The sequence below is a fragment of the Bos mutus genome, chromosome 22, assembly GCF_027580195.1.
Source record: "Bos mutus isolate GX-2022 chromosome 22, NWIPB_WYAK_1.1, whole genome shotgun sequence".
Taxonomy (NCBI): Eukaryota; Metazoa; Chordata; class Mammalia; order Artiodactyla; family Bovidae; genus Bos; species Bos mutus.
In genome coordinates this window covers 15,544,420-15,566,457 of record NC_091638.1, presented here as the reverse complement: position 1 = coordinate 15,566,457, position 22,038 = coordinate 15,544,420, and the positions used below count along the sequence as shown (strand labels likewise).

Here is a 22,038-nt window from a genome sequence, read left to right as displayed (position 1 = left end):
TCTCTATCATTTTTGAAAGATAGTTTTGCAGGATATAGTATTCTTGGTTGGCAGGTTTTTACTTTCAGCCCTTTAAATATGTCATTTTAGTCCCTTTTGGCCTGAATTTTTCTCTGCTAAGAACTCCTCTGATAATCTTATGGGATCTTCCTTGAACATGACACGTGTCTTGCTACTTTTAAGATTCTCTCTTTGTCCATTGACAGTTTTATTACAGTGTATCTCAGTATCAGATTCTTTGGGTTCATCCTAGTTGAAGTCTTTTAAATTTCTTGAATTTGGATGTCCATTTTATTCCTCAGATTTGGAGAGTTTTTGACCATTATTTCATCAGATAAGCTCTCTGCTTCTTTCTCGCTCTTCTCTTTCTGAGATTCCTACAATGCACATATTGGTCTTCTTGCTGATGTACATTGTTGTTCAGTCGCTCAGTTGTGTCCCACTCTTTGCGACCCCATGGACTGCAGCATGCCAGACTTCCCCATCCTTCACCATCTCCCAGAACTTGCTCAAACTCATGTCCATTGAGTCAGTGATGCCATTCAACCACCTCATCCTCTATTGTCCCCTTCTCCTTCTGCCTTCAGTCTTTCCTAGCATCAGGGTCTTTTCCAGTGAGTTGGCTCTTTGCATCAGGTAGCCAAAATATTGGAGCTTCAGCATCAGTCTTTCTAATGAATATTCAGAATTGATTTCCTTTAGGATTGACTGGTTTGATCTCCTTGCTGTCCAAGGGACTCTCAAGAGTCTTCTCCAGCACCACAGTTTGAAAGCATCGTTTCTTTGGCATTCAACCTTCTTTATGGTCCAACTCCACATCCATACATGACTACTGGAAAAACCATAGCTTTGACTAGACGGCCCTTTATTGACAAAGTAATGTCTCTGCTTTTTAATATGCTGTCTATGTTTGTCATAACTTCTTTTCCAAGGAGCAAGCATCTTTTAATTTTGTGACTGCAGTTACCATCTGCAGTGATTTTGGAGCCCAAGAAAATAAAGTCTTTCCCTGTTTCCATTGTTTCCTCATCTATTTGCCATGAAGTGATGGGACCAGATGCCATGATCTTAGTTTTCTGAATATTGAGTTTTAAGCCAGTTTTTTCACTCTCCTCTTTCACTTTCATCAAGAGGCTCTTTAGTTCCTCTTTGCTTTCACCCTTCACTGCCATAAGGGTGCTGTCATCTGCATATCTGAGGTTATCCATACTTCTTGCAATCTTGATACCAGCTTGTGCTTCATCCAGCCTGGCATTTTGCGTGATGTACTCTGCATGTAAGTTAAATAAGTAAGGTGACAATATACAGCATTGACATAACTCCTTTCCCAATTTTGAACCAGTCTTTTGTTCCATGTCCAGTTCTAACTGTTGCTTCTTGACCTGCATACAGACTTCTCAGGAGGCAGGTAAGGTGGTCTCTTATTCCCATCTCTCTAAGAATTGTTCAAAAAAAAAAAAGAATTGTTCAGTTTGTTGTAATCCACACAGTCAAAGGCTTTTGTGTAGTCAATGAAGCAGAAGTAGATGTTTTTCTGGAATTTTTGTGCTTTTTCTGTGATCCAACGGATGTTGGAAATTTGATCTCTGGTTCCTCTGCCTCTTCAAAATCCAGCTTGTACATCTGGAAGTTCTTGGTTCACACTGTTGAAGCTTGGAGACTATGAAACCTGGCTGATGTACATTACGTATCACTTTTTTATAAATACTTACTTGTTTTATTTTTGGCTGCGTCAGATCCTGGATGAGGCGCATGGGATTTCGTTGCCGTGTGCAGGCTTTCATCACAGCACAGGTGCTTCTTTCTGCTTGTGCTGCTTGGGCTCGTCAGCTGTGGTATGTGGGCTTAGTTGCACCACGGCATAAGGGATCTTAGTTTCCCAACCAGAGAAAGAACTTGCATCCCCTGCACTGGAAGGTGGATTCTCAACCACTGGACCACCTGGCAAGTCCCTCCACTGCGAATCTTAAGCTTTCTTCATCTATCTTCTTTTTTTTTGCTCTTCTGACTCAGTAATTTCAGGTAACCTGTCTTAGGGTTCATGGTTATTTTCTTCTCCTTGAGCAAGTTTGATGTTGAACCCATCTAGTGAACTTCTCAATTTAGTTATTGCATTCTTCAGCTCCAGAATTGGTTTAGTTCTCTATTTTTTTTTAATAGTTTTATCTCTTTGTTGATATTTTCACTTTGTTTATTCATCATTTTCCTGATTGTGATTAGTTTTTTATCTGTGTTCTCTTGTAATTCATTAAGCTTCTTTAAGATGATTGTTTTGCATTCTTTGCCATATAATTTATAGATTTCTGTTTATTTTGGGTCTTTTTTGAGATTTATTATTTTTCTTTATTGTGTCATATTTCCCTGTTTGTGTTGTTGTTAAATTTTGCTGAGATTTGGGCACTTGAAAAAACAGCCACCTCTCCCAATATTTACAGACTAGCTTTGTACAGGCAGAGACCTCCATTAGTCAGCCCAGCTAGAGATTCTGGGAATGTCTCAAACCTTTTCTGGAGATGGTGTCTTTGCTAGATTTGTTCATATAGTTTCCCAGTTAGAGAAGTCTGCTTGTTATCTTTTGAAAAAAGGGTTTGTAATCTCTTGCTCCCTCTGGTGTCTAACTTTAGTATTGCAGTTTCTCTGGTATTTTCAACAATCTCTCTCTTGTTCTCATTGCCCCCGCCCGCCCCAGGCACGCAAAGTATGAAGGATCCTCTCCAGTGCTCTGAGTCTATTGAGACAGTAACCAGTTCCTAGGGAATTCCTTTGATAGGATGGAACATTGAATGTATGTTTCATTTCTCTACTCTTGAAGAAGAAGCCGAGAGTAGATATTTTCTCCCACTTGTGCTAAGTCTTTAGTAGGAGTCTGGTATGACCTTGGTCTCAACTTTCTTGGGCCTGGCAACCCCACCCAAGGAGCTCTCCCAGAAGACGACATGTTTTCTTTAAAGGGCAAGTCTTTGGCTTTAGTTCAACAGTAGAACTTGCGGTTTCTCTGTTACAGGGTGGCATGATTTTGGTGCTCTCGCAGGAGAAGATGAGCACACATCTTTCTACTCTGCCACCTTGAACCAGTCTCACAAGGTGGCATGAGAAAGGACCTCCTATGGCCCCAGGTTTTCTGAAGGCAATTCTTTAATGCATTCACTTTGGTGCTAACTCCCTGCCCCAATCCTTTCCTTTTGTGAGGCTGAATCCCACATTGGTTTTCTTCTGAGTCTCCTTTGGGAGGACCTGCCTTTGTCTCAGGAGACTTGAGCAGCACTTTCCACTCCATAAGCCCTATATCCAGAAGTTCTGGCAAATTGTCTTGCTTTCCAGTCTTGTTCTTTTTAGATTATATGTTTTGTCATTTCAGGAGACCCTGGGGAGGTAGGATAAGATGTGTGCGTGCTTGATCTACCATTTTAAAATGAAAATCACTGAGTTTTTTTCCCTTAAGTGCTTGATTCAATAATTTTTTCTGTCTCAGTTTCATTAATCATTTATTAATTGGCACTTGGCATTTAATTTATCTGATGATGAGGAGAGGATGCTTTTTTGAAGGACTTTCTTTTGTTCAGTGGGCTTTGAATGAAAAGAGGTAACCTGGCAGACCTACCTCTGTAGAAATCAAATTAGCTTTACAGAATTCCAAGAATTTATCTCTATTTGCATTTTCCATGTCAGCAGACACAGGGTTTGGGGCACACTGCTACAAACACAGCTGCTACTGTCGATCATATTATGAATTTTCTAGTTTTTATAAAAATGGTTCCACTTGCTCACTGTGCATCTGGCTACTAGACTCCCAAGAGTCTGACAGCCCTGCAATGACCACAGGTGAGCAACGTGGCGATGGCAGAACTTTACCGCTGGCGCCAGATAGCGCGTAGCTTCTGAGTACCAACTTTCTCTGGTCCTGCCTGTTCCTTTTCTGTTTCCCAGCTAAGACACGCTATAATCACTATTTGAAGCATGTTGTTACGGGTCGCTAACTCCTTTGTATTGGTTAGTTTCAGCATTCTACCCATTGCCCCACCCTACCCTCACTTTTTCTTTTCTCCTTTACTTTGTTTAGAATAAAGTTTGTGAGTTTCATTTTAAAGGAAGATAGTTGGCAAAGAATCACAATCATGGCCCACAAAATGTCTTCTCTTTTCACAGACAGGCTATGAAAATCCAGCCCAGCTATTCATTTCGAGGGTGTTTTTCTTCAAATCTGAGCAGATTTATATTTTATCTTAGGCTTTCTTTTATTTATGAAAACAAGTAAAAATAGCTAAAATGCTTTTTACAATTTTTTTCCTCTGTTCAGTTAGCATAAAATAGTTCCCAGCCTTGAACACATTTTCTGTGGGAAAAATATAAACGAGATTTTAAAAATTGATCTTTTGAAACACAGTGCTATAAATGTTATTTAGGTTTCTAGGCTAGACTACAAAAGCTTACTTAATCTATCATGATGCTCATCTTGAATTCTGGATCCTGGTATAAGAACTCAATAAGAAGAAAGTGAGGTCTAATTTGTCCTTTGCTGATCATTCAGACAATGTGGGTTGCTCTCTGCTTCTTTCTTTTTTTCTATTTGTTTCCAATAAGAAATGATTTGCTTTTCTCTCTTCCCCACAATGAATTTTTTTAACTTTTTATTTTATATTGAAATATAACCGATTAACAGTGTTGTGATAGTTCCAGGTGGACAGCAAAGGGACTCAGCTCTACATGTACATGTATCCATTCTCCCCCAAACTCCCCTCCCATCCAGGCTGCCACATAACCGTCTCTGCTTCTCTCTACCCCTCTTCCTTGAAGCTGGTTCCGTGTGTGGAAGCTCCTGTGGTGGTGCCTTCCGCATCCCACTTCCTAGCACTCATGGTGTGGTGGGTGGGGGGGCGTATACAGTGAGAGAGAACGTTTGCTGTGCTGTGCTTAGTCGCACTTGGTTGTACTTGGTTGTACTCTTTGAAACCCCACCGACAGTAGTTCGCCAGTCTCCTCTGTCTGTGGGGATTTTAAAGGCAAGAATACTAGAGTGGATTGCCATGCCCTTCTCCAGGGGATCTCCCCAACCCAGGGATCAAACCCAGGTCTCCCACTTTGCAGGCAGATTCTTTACCAGCTGAGCCACCAGGGAAGCCCCAGAATGTCTGCTAACTCCAGCCAATTAAATTAATAATTTGTGAATGGTGGTGCTTCTTAACCCTCCCAGAGTATTTTCACTTTTTAAAGATGATATGCATTAATCTAAATAAATCTGTAATAGGTGGAACTTCTGAAACTGTAGCCAAATGGGGGAATAATCGATGTTCAGAAGATTTTGAGAGATAAAGTGAAAGAAGGCCACCATCAAAGCAATCTGGCCCTGCAGCAGTGCACTCTGTATTTGCACACTGTACGAATGCACAGTGATTGCTGTCTCCAGCTTCCTGGGCTCGAGATTAAAAGCCAGACTCTCTGAGCTACAGGTTGTGTGGTTTGGGTCTATTTACTGGGCACGTGGGCAGTGGTGACCAGGTGGGTTAGGAGCCAGGTGGGGCCCGTGTAGTTCATCTGTTACATGAGGAGTAGAATCCCTGTGTTCTTTTCCACGTAAATATTTTTCCTGCACAAAAATAATGCATATCTGTTAAAGACTAAAGAGATCGCCCAAAGTGCCACCATCCAAACAAACTTTCATTATGGACATGTTGATATTTTTTCCAGTCTAGCTAAAAGAGTTGGCATTTTTATTTTTTTCTTTGAGACCCTTCCCCCCCCCCCGCCCCCCGCCCCCGGCTGAGGACTGTGATTACCTGTTTTGAGGAAAGGATATTTACTGATGATTTGCAATTAGTTCTGTGAAAGAAAAGTGAGGACCCTACATGTGATTCTCACCTGTCCATCCTGGTTTTAAGTATTAAGTTGCATATCCTAAGCAATAAATGCCTTTTAAATTTCTGTGGTCTCAAACGTATTCCCTTCAGTACTGTTGACACTCATGGTCACCCATCGCTCCTCGCCAGGGACCGTGCAGACTCCCTGTTTATGGCTAGCCTTCACCTGGCACTCATCCTGGCTCTGTTCCCTGGGACTCCTTCCAGGATCTTCAGCTTTGACCGTGCTCCCCTCTGCCCCAAAGCCTCTCTCATGTTGAGGACTTACATCTTTAAAGAGCAAACCCCCGGCCAGCCCAGGCCTCCCTCCATGTGGGCCCTGGGCCCTCAGCCCTCCTTGACAGGCAGACTCTCTGAAGCCTGTCGCTGGTCCCTCCCTCCTCCAGCCTCACCCGCCAGGCTCTTCTCAGCCCTCTGAGTCCTGCCTCTGTGACCACTCCCACCAGGGCCACCGGAGGCTGCTGCTGGGTACCCCCAAACTTTCTTCCTCAGGCTTCGTGTAAACTTGACCTTCCAACACCCGCCTTGACTGGCTTCTTTCTCTCCGCTTTGCGTGCGTCTTTCCGGAGCCGCCTGGTTTCTGCCTGCCCCCGCCTGCTGCTCTCAGGCTTCTTGCTGACCCCTCCCCTTTGCCTGTCATTCATGTTTCGGTTCCCCGCTTCCATCCTCCGCCATCGTCTCGCTGCATCTCATCTGTTCTCCTTCACCGCACAGCCTTGGGCAACTCGTCCATTCCCGTGGCCTCATCGGCCCCTTGCCCACACATCAGTGATCCCAGATCTCTGCCTCCAGCCCTCCCACGAACTTGAGACCCGTCTATCACACCACGTGCTGATGTCTATCTGCATTTAGACACTCCCCCAGATAGCTAAAAATCTATAGCCCGTGCAGACCCCTCCTCCCCTTCAACTGCCCCTCATCCTGGGCTTATCATTTGAATGCACGAGTCCCCTTGACTTCTGCTGACGAGCCCCCCAGTGATTCCTGGAGCTGCAGCCCCACTGCTCTCCCGCACACTCCAGTGTCCCTGCTGACTTGCCTGCACTTGCACACTTGTTCACTCCCCGCACCACAGCCGGAGAAGTCTGATGGAGTCATCTGCATTCATGCCTTCAGCTCCGCCTCACTCCTCTGCCAGGTTATGCAGCTCCCATGTCACTTGGCTTCCGGTTGCCTCTACAACCCCTCTCTCCTCAGCAGCCCCGGCCCTTTATGTGTGTGTCCTCTCTCTGGAAACACTTCAGCCCCCTTCTCCTTGCTGAGATAATTCCTTCTCATCGGTCAGGTCTCTGCTCAAACTCACTTCCTTCAGGGAATCCTCTCTGACCTAGTGAAAGTCGGGATTCCTGCTGGTCTAAGTGCCCCTGGTCCCAGTGTAGACCCAGCAGTAATACTCCCACATGGCAACGTGGTGGCCTGTCTTTACTCATCTCCCCACCTAGACTGGGAGCCAGAACATCTCTTTTGCTGCAGTGTTAAGGACACTTAGTCGTGAACAGAGGGGATACACCCAGGGCTGCCTCCTTGTTGGCTTTCGGTGGTGCCAGGGGCCAGTGAAGAATGCTTGGCTGTGTGGCTTGTGGAGGCTCTTCAAGAGCGTGACCCTGGAGCTGTTCAGTGGGAAGTTAAAAGCTTGAAATAAGTAGGTCTACTGGGAACCTATGCTGAAAATATAATTCTAAAGAAAATGATTTCTCTGCATATGGGCTTTTAAAAGCATTTTTTCTAATAGGGTATTTTTAGGAAAGTACACTGTAGAGTTGCTGTTCAGCTGCTCAGTCGTGTCCAACTCTTTGCGACCCCATGGACTGCAGCATGCCAGGCTTCCCTGTCCATCACCAACTCCCGGAGCTTGCTCAAACTCATGGCCACTGAGTCTGTGATGCCATCCAACCATGTCATCCTCTGCTGCCCTCTGCTCCTGCCTTCAGTCTTTCCCAGCATCAGAGTCTTTTCCAGTGAGTCGGCTCTTCACATCAGGTGGCCAAAGTACTGGAGCTTCAGCATCTGCCCTTCCAATGAATATTCAGGGTTGAATTCCTTTAGGATTGACTGGTTTGATCTCCTTGCAGTCCAAGGGACTCTGAAGAGCTTTCTCCAGCACCACAGTTCAAAAGCAGCAAATCTTTGGTGTTCAGCCTTCTTTACTGCCCTACTCTCACATCCATACATGACTTCTGGAAAAACCATAGCTTTGATTATATGGACCTTTGTCAGCAAAGCGATGTCTCTGGTTTTAATATGCTGTCTAGGTTCATCATAGCTTTTTTCAAGGAGCAAGCATCTCTTAATTTCATGGCTGCAATCACAGTTCACAGTGATTTTTGGGGTCCAAAAAAATAAAGTCTTACTGTTTCCATTTTTACCCTATCTCTATGCCATGAAGTGAAGGGACCAGATGCCATGATCTTAATTTTTTGAGTTGAGTTTTAAGCCACCTCTTTCACTGTCCTCTTTCACTTTCATCAAGGCTCTTTGGTTCCTCTTTGCTTTCTGCCATTAAGGTGGTGTTATCTGCATATCTGAGGTTATTGATATTTCTCCCAGCAATCTTGATTCCTGCTTATGATTCATCCAGCCTGGCATTTCACATCATGAATTCTGCGTATCAGTTAAATAATATACAGCCTTGACATACTCATTTCCCAATTTGGAACCGGTCCTTTGTGCCATGTCCGGTTCTAACTGTTGCGTCTTGACCTGCATACAGGTTTCTCAGGAGGCAGGTAAGGTGGTCTGGTATTCTCATCTCTTTCAGAACTGTCTACAGTTTGTTGTGATTCATACAGTCAAAGCTTTAGCTTAGTCAGTGAAGCAGAAGTAGATATTTTTCTGAAATTTTCTTGATTTTTCTATGATCCAACAGACATGGGCAGTTTACTGATCTCTAATTCCTCTGCCTTTTCAAAATCCAGCTTGTACATCTGGAAGTTCTCAGTTCATGTACTGTTGAAGCCTCAGTTCAGTTCATTCCGACTCTTTGTGACCTCATGTACTGCAGCACTCCAGGCCTCCCTGTCCATCACCAACTCCCAGAGCTTACTCAGACTCATGTCCATTGAGTTGGTGATGCCATCCAGCCATCTCCTCTGTCATCCCCTTCTCCTCTGCCTTCAGTCTTTTCCAGCATCAGGGTCTTTTCCAATGAGTCAATTCTTCACATCAGGTGGCCAAAGTATTGGTTCAACATAGGTCCTTCCAATGAATATTCAGGACTTATTTCCCTTAGGATGGACTGGTTGGATCTCCTTTCAGTCCAAGAGGCTCTAAAGAGTCTTCTCCAACACCACAGTTCAAAAGCATCAATTCTTCGGTGCTCAGCTTTCTTCACAGTCCAACTCTCACACCCATACATGACCACTGGAAGAACCATAGCCTTGACTAGACGGACCTTTGTTGGCCAAGTAATGTCTCTGCTTTTGAATATGCTGTCTAGGTTGGTCATAGCTTTACAGTATGAAAAGACAAAAAGATAGGACATGTTGAAGCGTAGTTTGAAGGATTTTGAACATTATCTTGCTAGCATGTGAAAGGAGTGCAATTGTGCAGTAGTTTGAACATTCTTTGGCATGTCCCTTCTTTGGGCTTGTAATGAAAACTGACCTTTTCCAGTCCTGTGGCCACTGCTGAGTTTTCCAAATTTGCTGACACATTGAGTGCAGCACTTTCACAGCATCATCTTTTAGGATTTGAAATAGCTCAACTGAAATTCCATCATCTCCACTAGCTTTGTTTGTAGTAATACTTTCTAAGGCCCACTTGACTTCATGCTCCAGAACGTCTGGCTCTAGGTGAGTGACCACACCATCATGTTTATCCGAGTCATTAAGACCTTTTTTGTACAGATCTTCTGTGTATTCTTGCCACCTCTTCTTCATCTCTTCTGCTTCTGCTAGGTCCATACCATTTCTGTACTTTATTGTGCACATCTTTATATGAAATGTTCCCTTGGTATCTCTAATTTTCCTGACGAGATCTTTAGTCTTTCCCATTCTATTGTTTCCCTCTGTTTCTCTGCATTTTTCACTTAGGAGGGCTTATCTCTCCTTGCATTGTTCATTTAAGAAAGCTGTCTTCTCTCTCCTTGCTATTCTTTGGAACTCTGCATTCAGATGGGTATATCTTTCCCTTTCTCCTTTGAGTGGTTCACTATAGAGAACCCCAAAGGTTGTTGCTATGTAAGTGTGTTAACCATGTTAAAATGACCTCCTGTTTTAACTAGTATTGTCTAATCAATATCAAGTTCTTTTCAATTCAAGAGAGTTTTATGGACATTTCATATGGAAACCCGGAGAAGGCAATGGCAGCCAACTCTAGTACTCTTGCCTGGAAAGTCCCATGGGCAGAGGAGCCTGGTAGGCTGCAGTCCATGGGGTCGCTAAGAGTCGGACATGACTGAGTGACTTCACTTTCACTTTTCACTTTCATGCATTGGAGAAGGAAATGGCAACCCACTCCAGTGTTCTTGCCTGGAGAATCCCAGGGACGGGGGAGCCTGGTGGGCTGCCGTCTATGGGATCGCACGGGGCTGGACACAACTGAAGCAACTTAGCAGCAGCAGCAGCAGCATATGAAAACCATGAGGACCAAGGTCTGTGGCAGCCTTTCCCGGTCTCCCAGTAGCTGGTCCTGGTTCCCAAAGAAGAGTTGACACATCTCATAAGTCCCCTGTGTGCAAGGGAAAACCTCGGCAGGGTCTTCTTTCTCAGTAATTACTACTGAGACTCCAAAGAAGAGAAAATGGGGACAGACTTGTTAGGAGAAATGGAACAGGGCCCATGCCTGGATCATGGTGGGGCTCTGGCAACCTGAGGGCACACCACGCCATTTATAAAAAATAAAGGCGATTTCCTGCCTTAATTCTTCTGCTAAAGAGGTTAAGTCTTATATAAAATTATATCTCAGTAGTCCAGTGGGATGAAATAATGATACAGTATAGCTCTTTATGAATTATTCATTTCTTATTTGTAGATTATATCCAGGTTCCTGTTAATTCACTTGGTTCAGAATTGCAACACATGATGTCATCTGTTTTATTTCCTTGTTTTCACATTCCAGACACCTAGTCAGTATCTTCCAATGCCTTCTTTGATCATGACAGTCACATTTCAGAGAAGACTACCCTTCCCTAGTCCATTCCAGACCTCCTATTAATGCCAGGCAGTCCCCGGCCTGCCCTGGGCTTCTGCCGGTTTTCAAGTCTTTGTGTTGAATTATTGCTTGTTCTGGCGTGATGCTGATTTCCTCCATTATTTCATGCTTCTCCCAGGAGATATCCACATGTTATTTATCCTTCATCCCTCATTTGAAAATATCACAATAAAGAAATCACTTATTTTTTTTAAACTGTCTTTTCTGCTAATTATTCAGTGCCACATGTCTTAGAGGCTGTTCCCTCTCCTTCAGTGGTTTTCTTCATGCCTAATACCTACCTTGAATTTTTATTTTACAGCCTTTGATATTTACTAATACATGCCATCATCAAAGAGGCAACTTTATTCTTACAACCATTCAGGTTTCTGTGGGTGTTGGCCCTGGGTCACAAGATGATGGCAGCATTAGAGAAACACTGAGTCGAGGCTGCACGTCTGAGCAGCAGACTTAGCAGAGGAAGCGGTCCCTGCTGGCTTATTTCTGCAGAGAAAGAAGCATAATCACAAACCTCATATGATTATTTTAGAGAACCTCTATATGGCGTTGGTAGAGAAGAGAAATAAAATAGCCAGGTTCTAAGTTTCCCGTGTTATAAAGAGAGAGGACATACTCTACCTGTCTGTATTCTGCCTCACAATATATGGAGCCTGCAGCATAAAGTAGTACATTAGTCAGTCAGCTCATCAATACTTATTGATTGTCATTTCATGAAAGACACTGCAGCAGACACTGCTGGGGCAGCAGAGGACTCAAGGCCCCTGCTGTTTAAGGCACATGCATGTTTCATGTAACTCAGCCTGAAGCACAGCACAGCGGAGGGTGTGGTTACACAGAGAGAAACATGTGAGTGCACATGTGGCACCCTAAATATACTGGGAATTAAGACACAAGTAGAAGAATGCATTTTGTGTTAGACTTTTTAGAACAAACTTCATTTTTCATTGAGCCTAGCATATGGTATCATTGTAAGGGAATAACTGGTTTTAAAAGAAGAAAGCAAAGTAAGTCAGTAATGATTGAGTGGCCACAGTAGGGTGAAATGAATAGAAATTACGGGCCTGGTTGATCTGTGGCTCATCACAGGCCAGTAGTTGGAAGTGACCCACGATTAATGAGCAGGATCGCAGTGTTTAGGCGCTAACTTGCCTCCTTGCCCACATGGTCCAGGGTGTCCCGGCAACGTGTGCTTGTTCTTCTTTTCAGCACATGCTCCTGGCTTTGAAGTTCATCCTTGCATTTGCCATACCTGATAAGCCACGGCATATCCAGATGAAACTGGCCAGATTGGAATTTGAATCTTTGGAGGCACTCAAGCAGCAGGTAAGGGCAACTGTCCTGAGAATAAGAATGTATTTCTTTAGCAAATGCCAGGAGACATAAATCGGAGAATTGCTGCTCAGCACTTCCTGCAGCCTTGAAGTTAACCAGTTTAAGTAAGTATAGAAGATTCCAGTTTATTTTCTTTCATTTGTATTTGGATATAGTTGACAAACAATTGCATTCGTTTCAGGCGCACAGCAAAGTGATTCAGTTATACACACACATGCATCTGTTCTTTCTCAAATTCTTTAAGTTCTTACAGAATAGTGAGCACACTTCCCTGTGCTACGCAGTATAGTCCTTGTTGGTTACGTATTTCAGATATAGTAATGAATGTATTTCAGCCCCAAACTCCCTATTTACCCCTCCCCCATGCCTTTCCCCTTTGGGAACCGTAAGTTTGTTTTCTATGGTTATGAGTCTGTTTCTCATTTTTACAAATAAGTTCACTTGTGTCGTTTTTTTTTTTTTTAGATTACACATATAAGTGATACCACATGATGTTTGTCTTTGTCTCACTTACTTCACTCAGAATGATAATCTCCAGGTCAGTCCATGTTGCTGCGAGTGGCATTATTTCATTCTCTTTGATGGCTAAGTGAGACTCCATTGTGTGTATGTACCTCAACTTCTTTATCCATTCACTTGTCGATGGGTGTCCAGGTTGCTTCCATCCCTAGCTATTGTGAGTAGGGCCGCTGTGAACACTGGGGTACACGTGTCCTTTTCAGCTGTGGTTTTCTCGGGGTATATGCCCAGCAGTGGGATTGTTGAGTTGTGTGGTAGTTTCATTCCTAGTTTTTAAGGAATCTCCATACCGTCTTCCATAGTGGCTGTATCATTTTGCATTCCCACCAGCAGTGCAAGAGGGTTTCCTTTTCTCCACACCCTTTCCAGAATTTGTTGTTTGTAGATTTTTCAATGATGGCCATTCTGACCTGTGTGAGGTAATAATACTTCATTGTAGTTTTGACTTGCATTTCTCTAATAACGAGCAATGTTGAACACCTTTTCATGTGTCTATTAGCCATCTGTATGTCTTCTTTGGAGAAATGTTTGTTTCAGCCTTCTGCCCACTTTTTGATTGGGTTGTTTGTTTTTCTGGTATTGAGCCAAATGAGCTTCTTATATATTTTGGAGATTAATCCTTGGTCAGTTGTTTAATTTGCTATTATTTTCTCTCATGCTGAGGGTTGGCTAATAATAATTGTAATGATCAGTCAGACCAGAAGAAAATTTAAATATTTATCTTGAGACTTCTGTTCATAGGAAATTTTAAAGTCTTCTTAAGTTTCCATTTTGTGCATAAAATTATTACAGCAAAGTATTAAAAAGTGATTGATAAAGACTTTCAAGCAAAAAAATATTTGATCAGGGTAAGATTCTTTGGAAGAAGTAGAAAGAAAATAGTACTTCAAGAAAGGAGAAAAGGAAAAACAAAATTTTTACTTATCATTAGGAGTATATTTGTGTCTCTTGAATGGATGGTGGTGGATATCACATCACTATAATGTTAAGCATTTCTTGGATATCTTTAAAAGAGTGACCTTAGAATTTACTTTTAAAATGTCAATATTCACAGTATGCTAGAAAATACATTTTGCAGCTATTTTAATTTATGATGAAATGTTAGATGTCAGCTTAAAATTGTATGGGAGGGCATTTGGCATTCAAAACTTTTAGGGGTGATGTAAGCAGAAATTGTTTTAATTGAACAGCATTGTCTATGGAAGAGTTTTGGTAAATCAGGTTTCTCCACTGATTCCATTTCTAGTGAAGTTTCATAGACTGGGGCAGGCTGGCTGTGTACACACCTTTCCTCCAGGTCAAGGAGGTCTTATTTCATGTTAGTTAAGCTTTCTTCTCCTCTCACTTAGGATTTCACCCTGCCATGAATTTGTTCTAAAAAGCAAAGGGTCTTTCTCAGTGCTGGAGATGACTAGCACGTCTCATGTTACTGAACATATTTACCTGAAAGCCCTACTTCAGATTTGTCATATTTGCTTTGGAGGGATTGATGGATAATAGTGTTTACTATGGATGTGACTAAGTAATGTCCCCAGTCCTCTCGGCTCCTGGATTCATCTTCAGATACTCCCTAGCTGACAGTGAAGCAAAGTCCAGAGTCAAAGATGAGTTTGGTTTACGCTCATCTTCATTGAGAAGTGAAACATTAACCTAAAGTCTGTCTGTTTTTTTAAAAGACGAAAACCTCTAAGTGATTTTAAGCCTCTCTGAGGTCTTTTCTCCGGAGGACACAGACATGATTCTCTGATTAACATCCCTAGGAAAACGTGATTTTGGTGTTGATTTTACTGTTAAGTCTCTGGTGGAACAGAGGTACCCAGGAGGTGTTGACTCTGTGTGTGTGTGCGCACATGTGCTCAGTTGTGTCCAACTCTTTGCAGTCCCATGGGTTGTAGCCCCAGGCTCCTCTGTCCTTTGGGATCTTTCTGACCCAGGGATTGAACCCCCATCTCCTGCGTCTCCTACGTTGGCAGGATGGATTCTTTACCACTGAGCCACCTGGGAAGCCTGTTGACTCAGTATGTGTATCAAATGCCTCCATAGAGGGTGTTCTCCTTGCCCTGAAGGTGACATAATCTGTGCAGATGCAGCTCCAGTGTCTTGGATCCAAGTAGGGAGGGAGTCATGTTGAGTACTTGTGGTTTCCTAGGGCCTGGACTGCAAACCCAGGAAAAGCATCCTTCCCCCCACCTCCCACCCCTGCTGGTTTTCATTAAAATTATAATCTGAGACTAAAATCCATCCAGAGTACAACCTGGGCAGAAGGTCCTCTCTTGCTCTCTTGTCTCCTTCTGGCCCAGGGCTTTGCTGTGTGCTTGACACCGCTGCCTGGGTCACCAAGCTCACGCTGCTGCCAGTTGGAGACAAAGATTTTCATCATGTTTCCTCCTTAGTCTCACTGTGCGGAGGTTCTGGAAGGTCATAGGTGTGGAAGGTCACCCATTTTGTGCTTTTCAAAAACTCTAATTCAGTGGCATGTCTTTAGTTTACTTGCCCAACTAGTGTCATTTCTAGGATATAGAGTTTTTCTTTTTCTTTTTCACTCTGATGTTTACCTGTGTGTTTTGTAAACAAGTGGAGCTTCACCTCACTGGGCTGTTCCCGTGGACTAAAGGCAGAGAGGAGGGCTTCTGCCACATCTTCTGGTTAGTTGGGCCCTGATCAGAAGTGGAGTTATGGAAAACATTTTTAAGAATAAATCTCATTAGTGCCGAGCCTGTCGCCAGACTCTTTCACTGTCAAGTGACCAGAAATTGACAACAGACTTGTCAATAGGAAAGATCATTCATGAATAATTATTATATTGTGTTTAATTTATATTTGAATTGCTACTTTTCAATTCCATTTCCATGTTATGGACAAACGCGATTGAGAAATTTAAGTCATTGGACAGTTCTTTTTTGTGTGTAATTTTGTTTATTTTATTTTTGGCTGTGCTAGGTCTTTCTTGCTGCACGGACTTTTCTCCAGTTGCTGAGAGCGGGGCCTGCTGCTCTGTAATTGTAGTGTGCGGACTTCTCATTCCAGTGGCTTCTCTTGTTGTGGAGCTCGGACGCTAGGGTGCGTGGGCTTCAGTAGTTGCCGCGTGGGCTCAGCAGCTGCAGCTCTCAGATTCTGGAGCACAGGCTCAATAGTTGTGGCATGTGGGCTTCATTGCTCTGTAGAAGGGGGGGGGTCTACATGGATCAGGGATCAATCCTGTGTCTCCTGCATTGGCAGGTGGATTCTTTACCACTAAGCCACCAGGGAAGCCCTGGAAAGTTCTTACATTGGGCTGTACATCTTGAAAGTAAAACTTTCAAAAACGCATGTGTTAGGAATTCCCTGGTGGTCCAGTGCTTAGGACTCCAAGCTTTCACTGCCTGGGGTTCAGCCCCTGGTAGGATAACTAAGATCCCGAAAGCTGTGTGGTGCAGCCAAAAAAAAAAAAAAAAACCATATTTTTAGGCACCACACCATGAAGATTCTGTTCCCCTAAGTCTAAGATGGACCCAGATTACCTACATTTAAAAGACCCTTCCTTTTGCTCCAGGAACCTTCTCCTCAACCCCAGCCCCCAGCAAATCTGGATCCCAAGTACCGTCAGGTGAATGCTGAGAAGGAGCAAATTCTGAGTCAGTTTCTGCCCCAGGAATAAGTCAGGTAGCATATTCACACCTCAGATTTTTGTTTAATAAAATAAAAGGCTGGACTCATGGGCCAGAAATGTGCATGTTTTAGCGAACACCCAAGTGATTCCAGCGCGGGAGGTGTGGACCTACCGGGGGACCCACTGTGCTCTATGGACATGGCTGTTCCTCCAGCTCATGGGGCAGGGGCCACGGGGAGTGGGGGAGTGTGCATGGAGAAGAAGGATACCCAGAGCAGTTCTTTTCTCAGCATCAGATAGGAAACTGTGGCATTTCTAAATACATAAGCAAATGAGCTATACTTGAAGGTGAGAGGCAAACTGGGGAAAATAAAATTGTTTGCTTTGCAAAGGGCATCTTGAAATGATTAGACTTCAGTCGGTGAGACCTTTACAGAGAATTCTAGACAGTAAATATCAGCCTAGTGATGCCCTTTTATTTCTTTTCAAATTGATGTATTCAACTCTCAGTAATTTTTAAGATCCAGTTAAAAATAGAAAGGAGTCTTATCCAGGTACCATTTGCTTCCTGGCTGGCCTGGAGCACAAGGACACAACATCCTCAGTACAGTCATCCTTCTGGGCAGACCGCCCTCTCAGGAGCCGAGCGCCCACGGAAAGCCCGGGAGCTGGTCCAGTGGAGCCTCTAAGAAAGAACAGCCTCAGAAATCAGTTGAAAGAACAAATAAGGACTTGAAGAAGATGCCACGATGTGAATTATGGCCCTCCAGGGTTCTAACCAGATGTGAGACCTTGACCAGCTGGCCGTCTGGGCCAGCCTGCATGAAGTAACATTTTTGTTTTCTAGGGTTACGTGCTTTTAAGCCATTTCTGACGTTTCCCAGGAGCTTCTGAACTTTCCTTTCCCTGCCTATTTGTGCTCTCAAGGTGTGGTAGCAAGATCTGCATTCTTAATGGAAAGTTAGGAGTTTCACAATGAGGAATGAGGATGTTAAAGTATTTGACAATTGAGTATGTAATCACATGTTGGTCTGCCAACATGTCGTTCAGAAGGAAATATTGAATCCAGATAAAGAACTGACTGCTGAGGAGCCGGTTATGGAGGCAGTTGGTGCCGAAGCCTCCATCGTTGGGGAGGGGATGGTCCATTTCCCTGGGCGCCGAGTCGGCCCCAGCTTCATGAGCCCAAGCGACCTAAAGGTAAACTGAAGTCCACAGTTCCAGCAGACCCTCTGAGCTGGCTTCTCCCTCTCTCCCATGTCAGGAGTTTGTCTCACAGCCTCGTGCAGCTTCGGGGCAAGTGGGTTGACCCCCTGTTTTGGAGTCTCCACAGATGGCCCTCGCACACACGGGCAGAGTGAGGCAGCAGTGACACAGTGTGACACACCCATGTGAAGCAGGGCAGTGGCAGGGAGATGAGTTTGGTGACGGAGGAGGACCACCTCAGGCTTGGGTGCCCTGACTCACTGGGCAAACCAGGAGTGAGACGGTTGGTGAAACGGTGCCATGAAACCAGAGGGAATGGCGTGTCAATTCCACCTTTGCAGCAGCCCCGCCTGTTTTCATGATAAGAGCACAGCCGGGCAGTGGCGACGACCAAGGGTAGTAGCAGACAGCAAGCAGTGGGAGGACGGCTGAGCCAGGCATTCTTCTAAGCCTTCCACGTGGGCTACGACTCCTGATAGCAGCGCTCGGAGGTGGGCTCCGTTAGCCATTTGCACTTGATTTTTCACATGGTACATTTCTCTCCAATTCATAAATGATAACTGTCTTCAAAGTAGTGCACTAGCAAACACTGGTTCATGTACCTCTTACTGAGACCCCAAAGCAGGTCTCCTCTTACTTTTGGGTCTCACAGAGTCACACTGCTGGTAACCCTGACCACCCAGGGACCCCAGGCACCGCCAGCTGCTCAGACCTTCCCTCCCCGGAGAGCCCCCCTCTGGCATGTGACAGAGGGGCCTGGCGCCCACTTCTGTGTATTTACCCCTCTACCCCTCTGCCCTTGGCCAGGTGACGCCTTTCATACCCAAGTCCCCTCAGCCAGCTCTGACTAAATCTCCACTTAATCAAACTGAGTTTGTTGACTCATACATAGTTCAGAAGCTAATACATTAGGTAAATGACAAATGATGTCCTTGGACAAAAAAAGAGGAATCTTAAAATAGGTGCTCGGGCAAAAATGGAAACAGTTAGGTCATATGCCTTTCTGGGATCACTGGGGAAGGGAATACATTCTGAGGAATTACATGAGAGCACTTTAGAAGGACTCCATGCCTAGCCTTGATGAAGCCCAAATCCTACTTTTTCTGAAAGGACCGACTATGGTTGATATCAGTAAAAAGGGTAGCTCCCAAAGAGACCATAAAATAACCCTGAATCAAGCCAAATAGAATTCTAAAGTAGTTTTTGCTTGACTCTGGAATAATCCTGTCCCTACCACTGTTGGTTAGGGTTTTTTTTTTCCCCTCTGCAGTTTTTGCTCTGACTAAAGAAAAAACGTTTTAAAGTGCATGAAGGCGTCCAGACACTAGAATAAGATGCTTCATGAAAGCCCAAGAAAGCCTCTGATCATTTCTGTCTCCGTAGTAAACAATGTATATAAATTGCTACTTACTCTCATTTCCTAGTCCTCTGGGAAAAATTTAATATTTGTACATTTGATTATTCCCCCAGATGTAAAAGACATGGCTAAATCAGGACCAGATTTATTTTTTCTTCTGGAAATTACTGAATAAGCCATGGAACAGAATAAAATGTAGCATCTTCCTAGTCACCGTATGAGTTGATGAGCCGCAGTGAGGGCAGAAATGGCCTGGAAGCAGAGCTGTCCTCGGCAGAGAAGGGCCGCAGGTTCACTGTGCTCTGGGACTGATGCCCTGTGCTTTGGACCGTATGTCATTAAAATACGTCTGTGTTTGTAAAGGAAAAAATTCACCCTATAATAAACTATTCTAGAAATTTCAGAATGCTTGGAACTGCATGTTTAAAAAGAAAAGAAAGATGTTTTCTGGTGAGGTATTAAAAGTTCTTAGAGTTCCAGTCTCAGCTTCTATACTAGATTAGTGATTATACTGCCTTGAGGGCCCACATGTGTGAGAGCAGGTCTTCCTTCTCCACATAAATGCGTGGGCTGTTAGAAATACATCTATTTATTTTTAAAAAAAAACCAAATGTTCTAAGATGTATTTTTTTTTAATCTATTGGAGTATAATTGCTTTACAGTGTTCTGTTATTTTCAGCTATACAGCAAAGTGAATCAGTTATATGTATACATGTATCCCCTCTTCCTTGGATTTCCTTCCCATGTAGGTCACCAGGAGCACTGAGTTCCATGTGCTATACAATAGGTTCTCATTGCTGCTGCTGCTAAGTCGCTTCAGTTATGTCCAACTCTGTGCAACCCTGTAGACGGCAGCCCACCAGGGTCCTCTGTCCCTGGGATTCTCCAGGCAAGAACACTGGAGTGGGCTGCCATTTCCTTCTCCACTGTTCTCATTAGTTATCTTTCTTATACATAGTAGCATATGTATGTCAATCCCAGTCTCCCAGTTCATCTCACCTGGCTTCCCCCCTCTTGGTGTCCATACCTTGGTTCTCTACATCTCTGTCTTATTTCTGCTTTGCAGATAGGTTAATTCGTACCATTTTTCTAGATTCCACATAAATGCCTGAATACACAATATTTGTTTTTCTCTTTCTGACTTACTTCATTTCTAGGTCCATCCACATCCCTGCAAATGGTACAATTTTATTCCTTCTTAAGGCTGAGAAATACTCCATTGTATGTATATGTGCCACATCTTCTTTACCCATTCCTCTGTTGATGGGCATTTAGGTTGCTTCCATGTCCTGGCTATTGTAAACAGAGCTGCAGTATACATTGGGGTGCATGTGTCTTTTTGAATTATGATTTCCTCCAGGTATGGCCCAGGACTGGGATTGCTGGGTCATATGGTAGTTCTAGTTTTAGTTTTTGAAGGAACCTCCATACTGTTCTCCATAGTGACTGTATCAATTACATTCCCACCAACAGTGTAAGAGGGTTCTCTTTTCTCCACACCCTCTGCAGTATTTATTGTTTATAGTTCTTTTTGATGATGGTTGTTCTGACTGGCAGAGAAGGCAATGGCACCCCAATCCAGTACTCTTGCCTGGAAAATCCCATGGACAGAGGAGCCTGGTAGGCTGCAGTCCATGGGGTCACTAAGAGTCGGGCACGACTGGGCGACTTCCCTTTCACTGTTCACTTTCACGCATTGGAGAAGGAAATGGCAACCCACTCCAGTGTTCTTGCCTGGAGAATCCCAGGGACAGAGGAGCCTAGTGGGCTGCTGTCTGTGGGGTTGCACAGAGTCGGACACAACTGAAGCGACTTAGCAGCAGTAGCAGCAGCATTCTGACTGGAGTGAGGTGATATCTTATCATTTTGATTTGCATTTCTCTAATAATTAGTGATGTTAAGCATGTTTTCATGTGCCTTTTGGCCATCTGTATGTCTTCTTTGGAGAAATATCTGTTTAGGTCTTCTACCCATTTTTTGATTGGTTTGTTTTTTTGATACCAAGCTGCATGAGCTGTTTGTATATTTTAGAGATTAATCCTTTGTCCATTGCTTCATTTGCAAATATTTTCTCCCATTCTGTGGGTTGTCTTTCTTCTTGTTTATGGTTTCCTTTGCTGTGCAAAAGCTTTTAAGTCTCATTAGGTCCCATTTGTTTGTTTTTGTTTTTATGTTTTATTATCCTAGGAAGTGGATCAGAGAAGATCTTGCCACTATTTATGTCAAAGAGTGTTCTGTTTATGTATTCCTCTAAGAGTTTTTAGTGTCCAGACTTACATTTAGGTCTTTAATCCATTTTGAGTTTATTTCTGTTTATGATGTTAGAGAGTGTTCTAATTTCATCCTTTTACATGTAGCTATCCAGTTTTCCCAGCACCACACGTGGAAGAGACTGTCTTTTCTCCACTATATGCTCTTGCCTCTCTTGTCATAGATTAGGTGACCACAGGTGTGTGGGTTTATCTCCGGGCCTTCTATCCTGTTCCATTAATGTATATTTCTGTTTTTTGTGCCAGTACCATACTGTCTTTATTACTGTAGCTTTGTTGTTCTAAGATATTAAAAGACTGTATTATTGGCTTTATTAATATCAAAGATATATTTCTGTGGCTACCAGACTAGAAGCATCTTAGAGACAGGATTGCTTCAGACACAGAATTCATATCTGTTGAATGAATGAGTCAGTAATTAGGTGATGGGCCACAGCCTCATCCCTTTGTGCCTTTTTCTGTTATTAAATTGTAGTCCTTTGGCTTTGAGGTTGTCCTCTGTGTGTTAGATTTGGGATTTAGGAAACCATCGTTGAGTTCTTACTGTGTCAGGAAGCCATAGGCTCTTTTAAAAATTACTTCCATTTTTAATTACTAGTAAACTGTTAAAATGGAAAACCTCTTTTTAAATATAATAAATAATATTATTTTGCATGGATTTCCAATGCTACAGAACCTCAGGGATATGATTGAATATCGTATCATATAGTGAATGTAAACCTGAGATTGGGCTGGAAATACAGTGATTGAGAGCCTTGG

At 43.4% G+C, this 22,038-nt stretch overlaps 1 protein-coding gene across 3 annotated transcripts in view; it reads left to right on the top strand.

The window, feature by feature from the left end:
* Positions 1-22,038, top strand: part of ANO10 (anoctamin 10) — a 218,474-nt gene that overhangs the window by 150,449 nt on the left and 45,987 nt on the right. Inside the window, exons 12-13 of one of the 3 annotated variants that reach the window (XM_070359699.1) lie at positions 12,213-12,329; positions 12,804-12,876. The exons of 1 other annotated variant lie outside the window; for it this stretch is intronic. In XM_070359699.1, coding sequence (XP_070215800.1) covers positions 12,213-12,329; positions 12,804-12,830 — 144 coding nt within the window. In that variant the 3' untranslated portion in view covers positions 12,831-12,876. The remainder of the gene's footprint in view (positions 1-12,212; positions 12,330-12,803; positions 12,877-22,038) is intronic. One more of the 3 variants, XM_070359701.1, reaches the window with a different exon arrangement.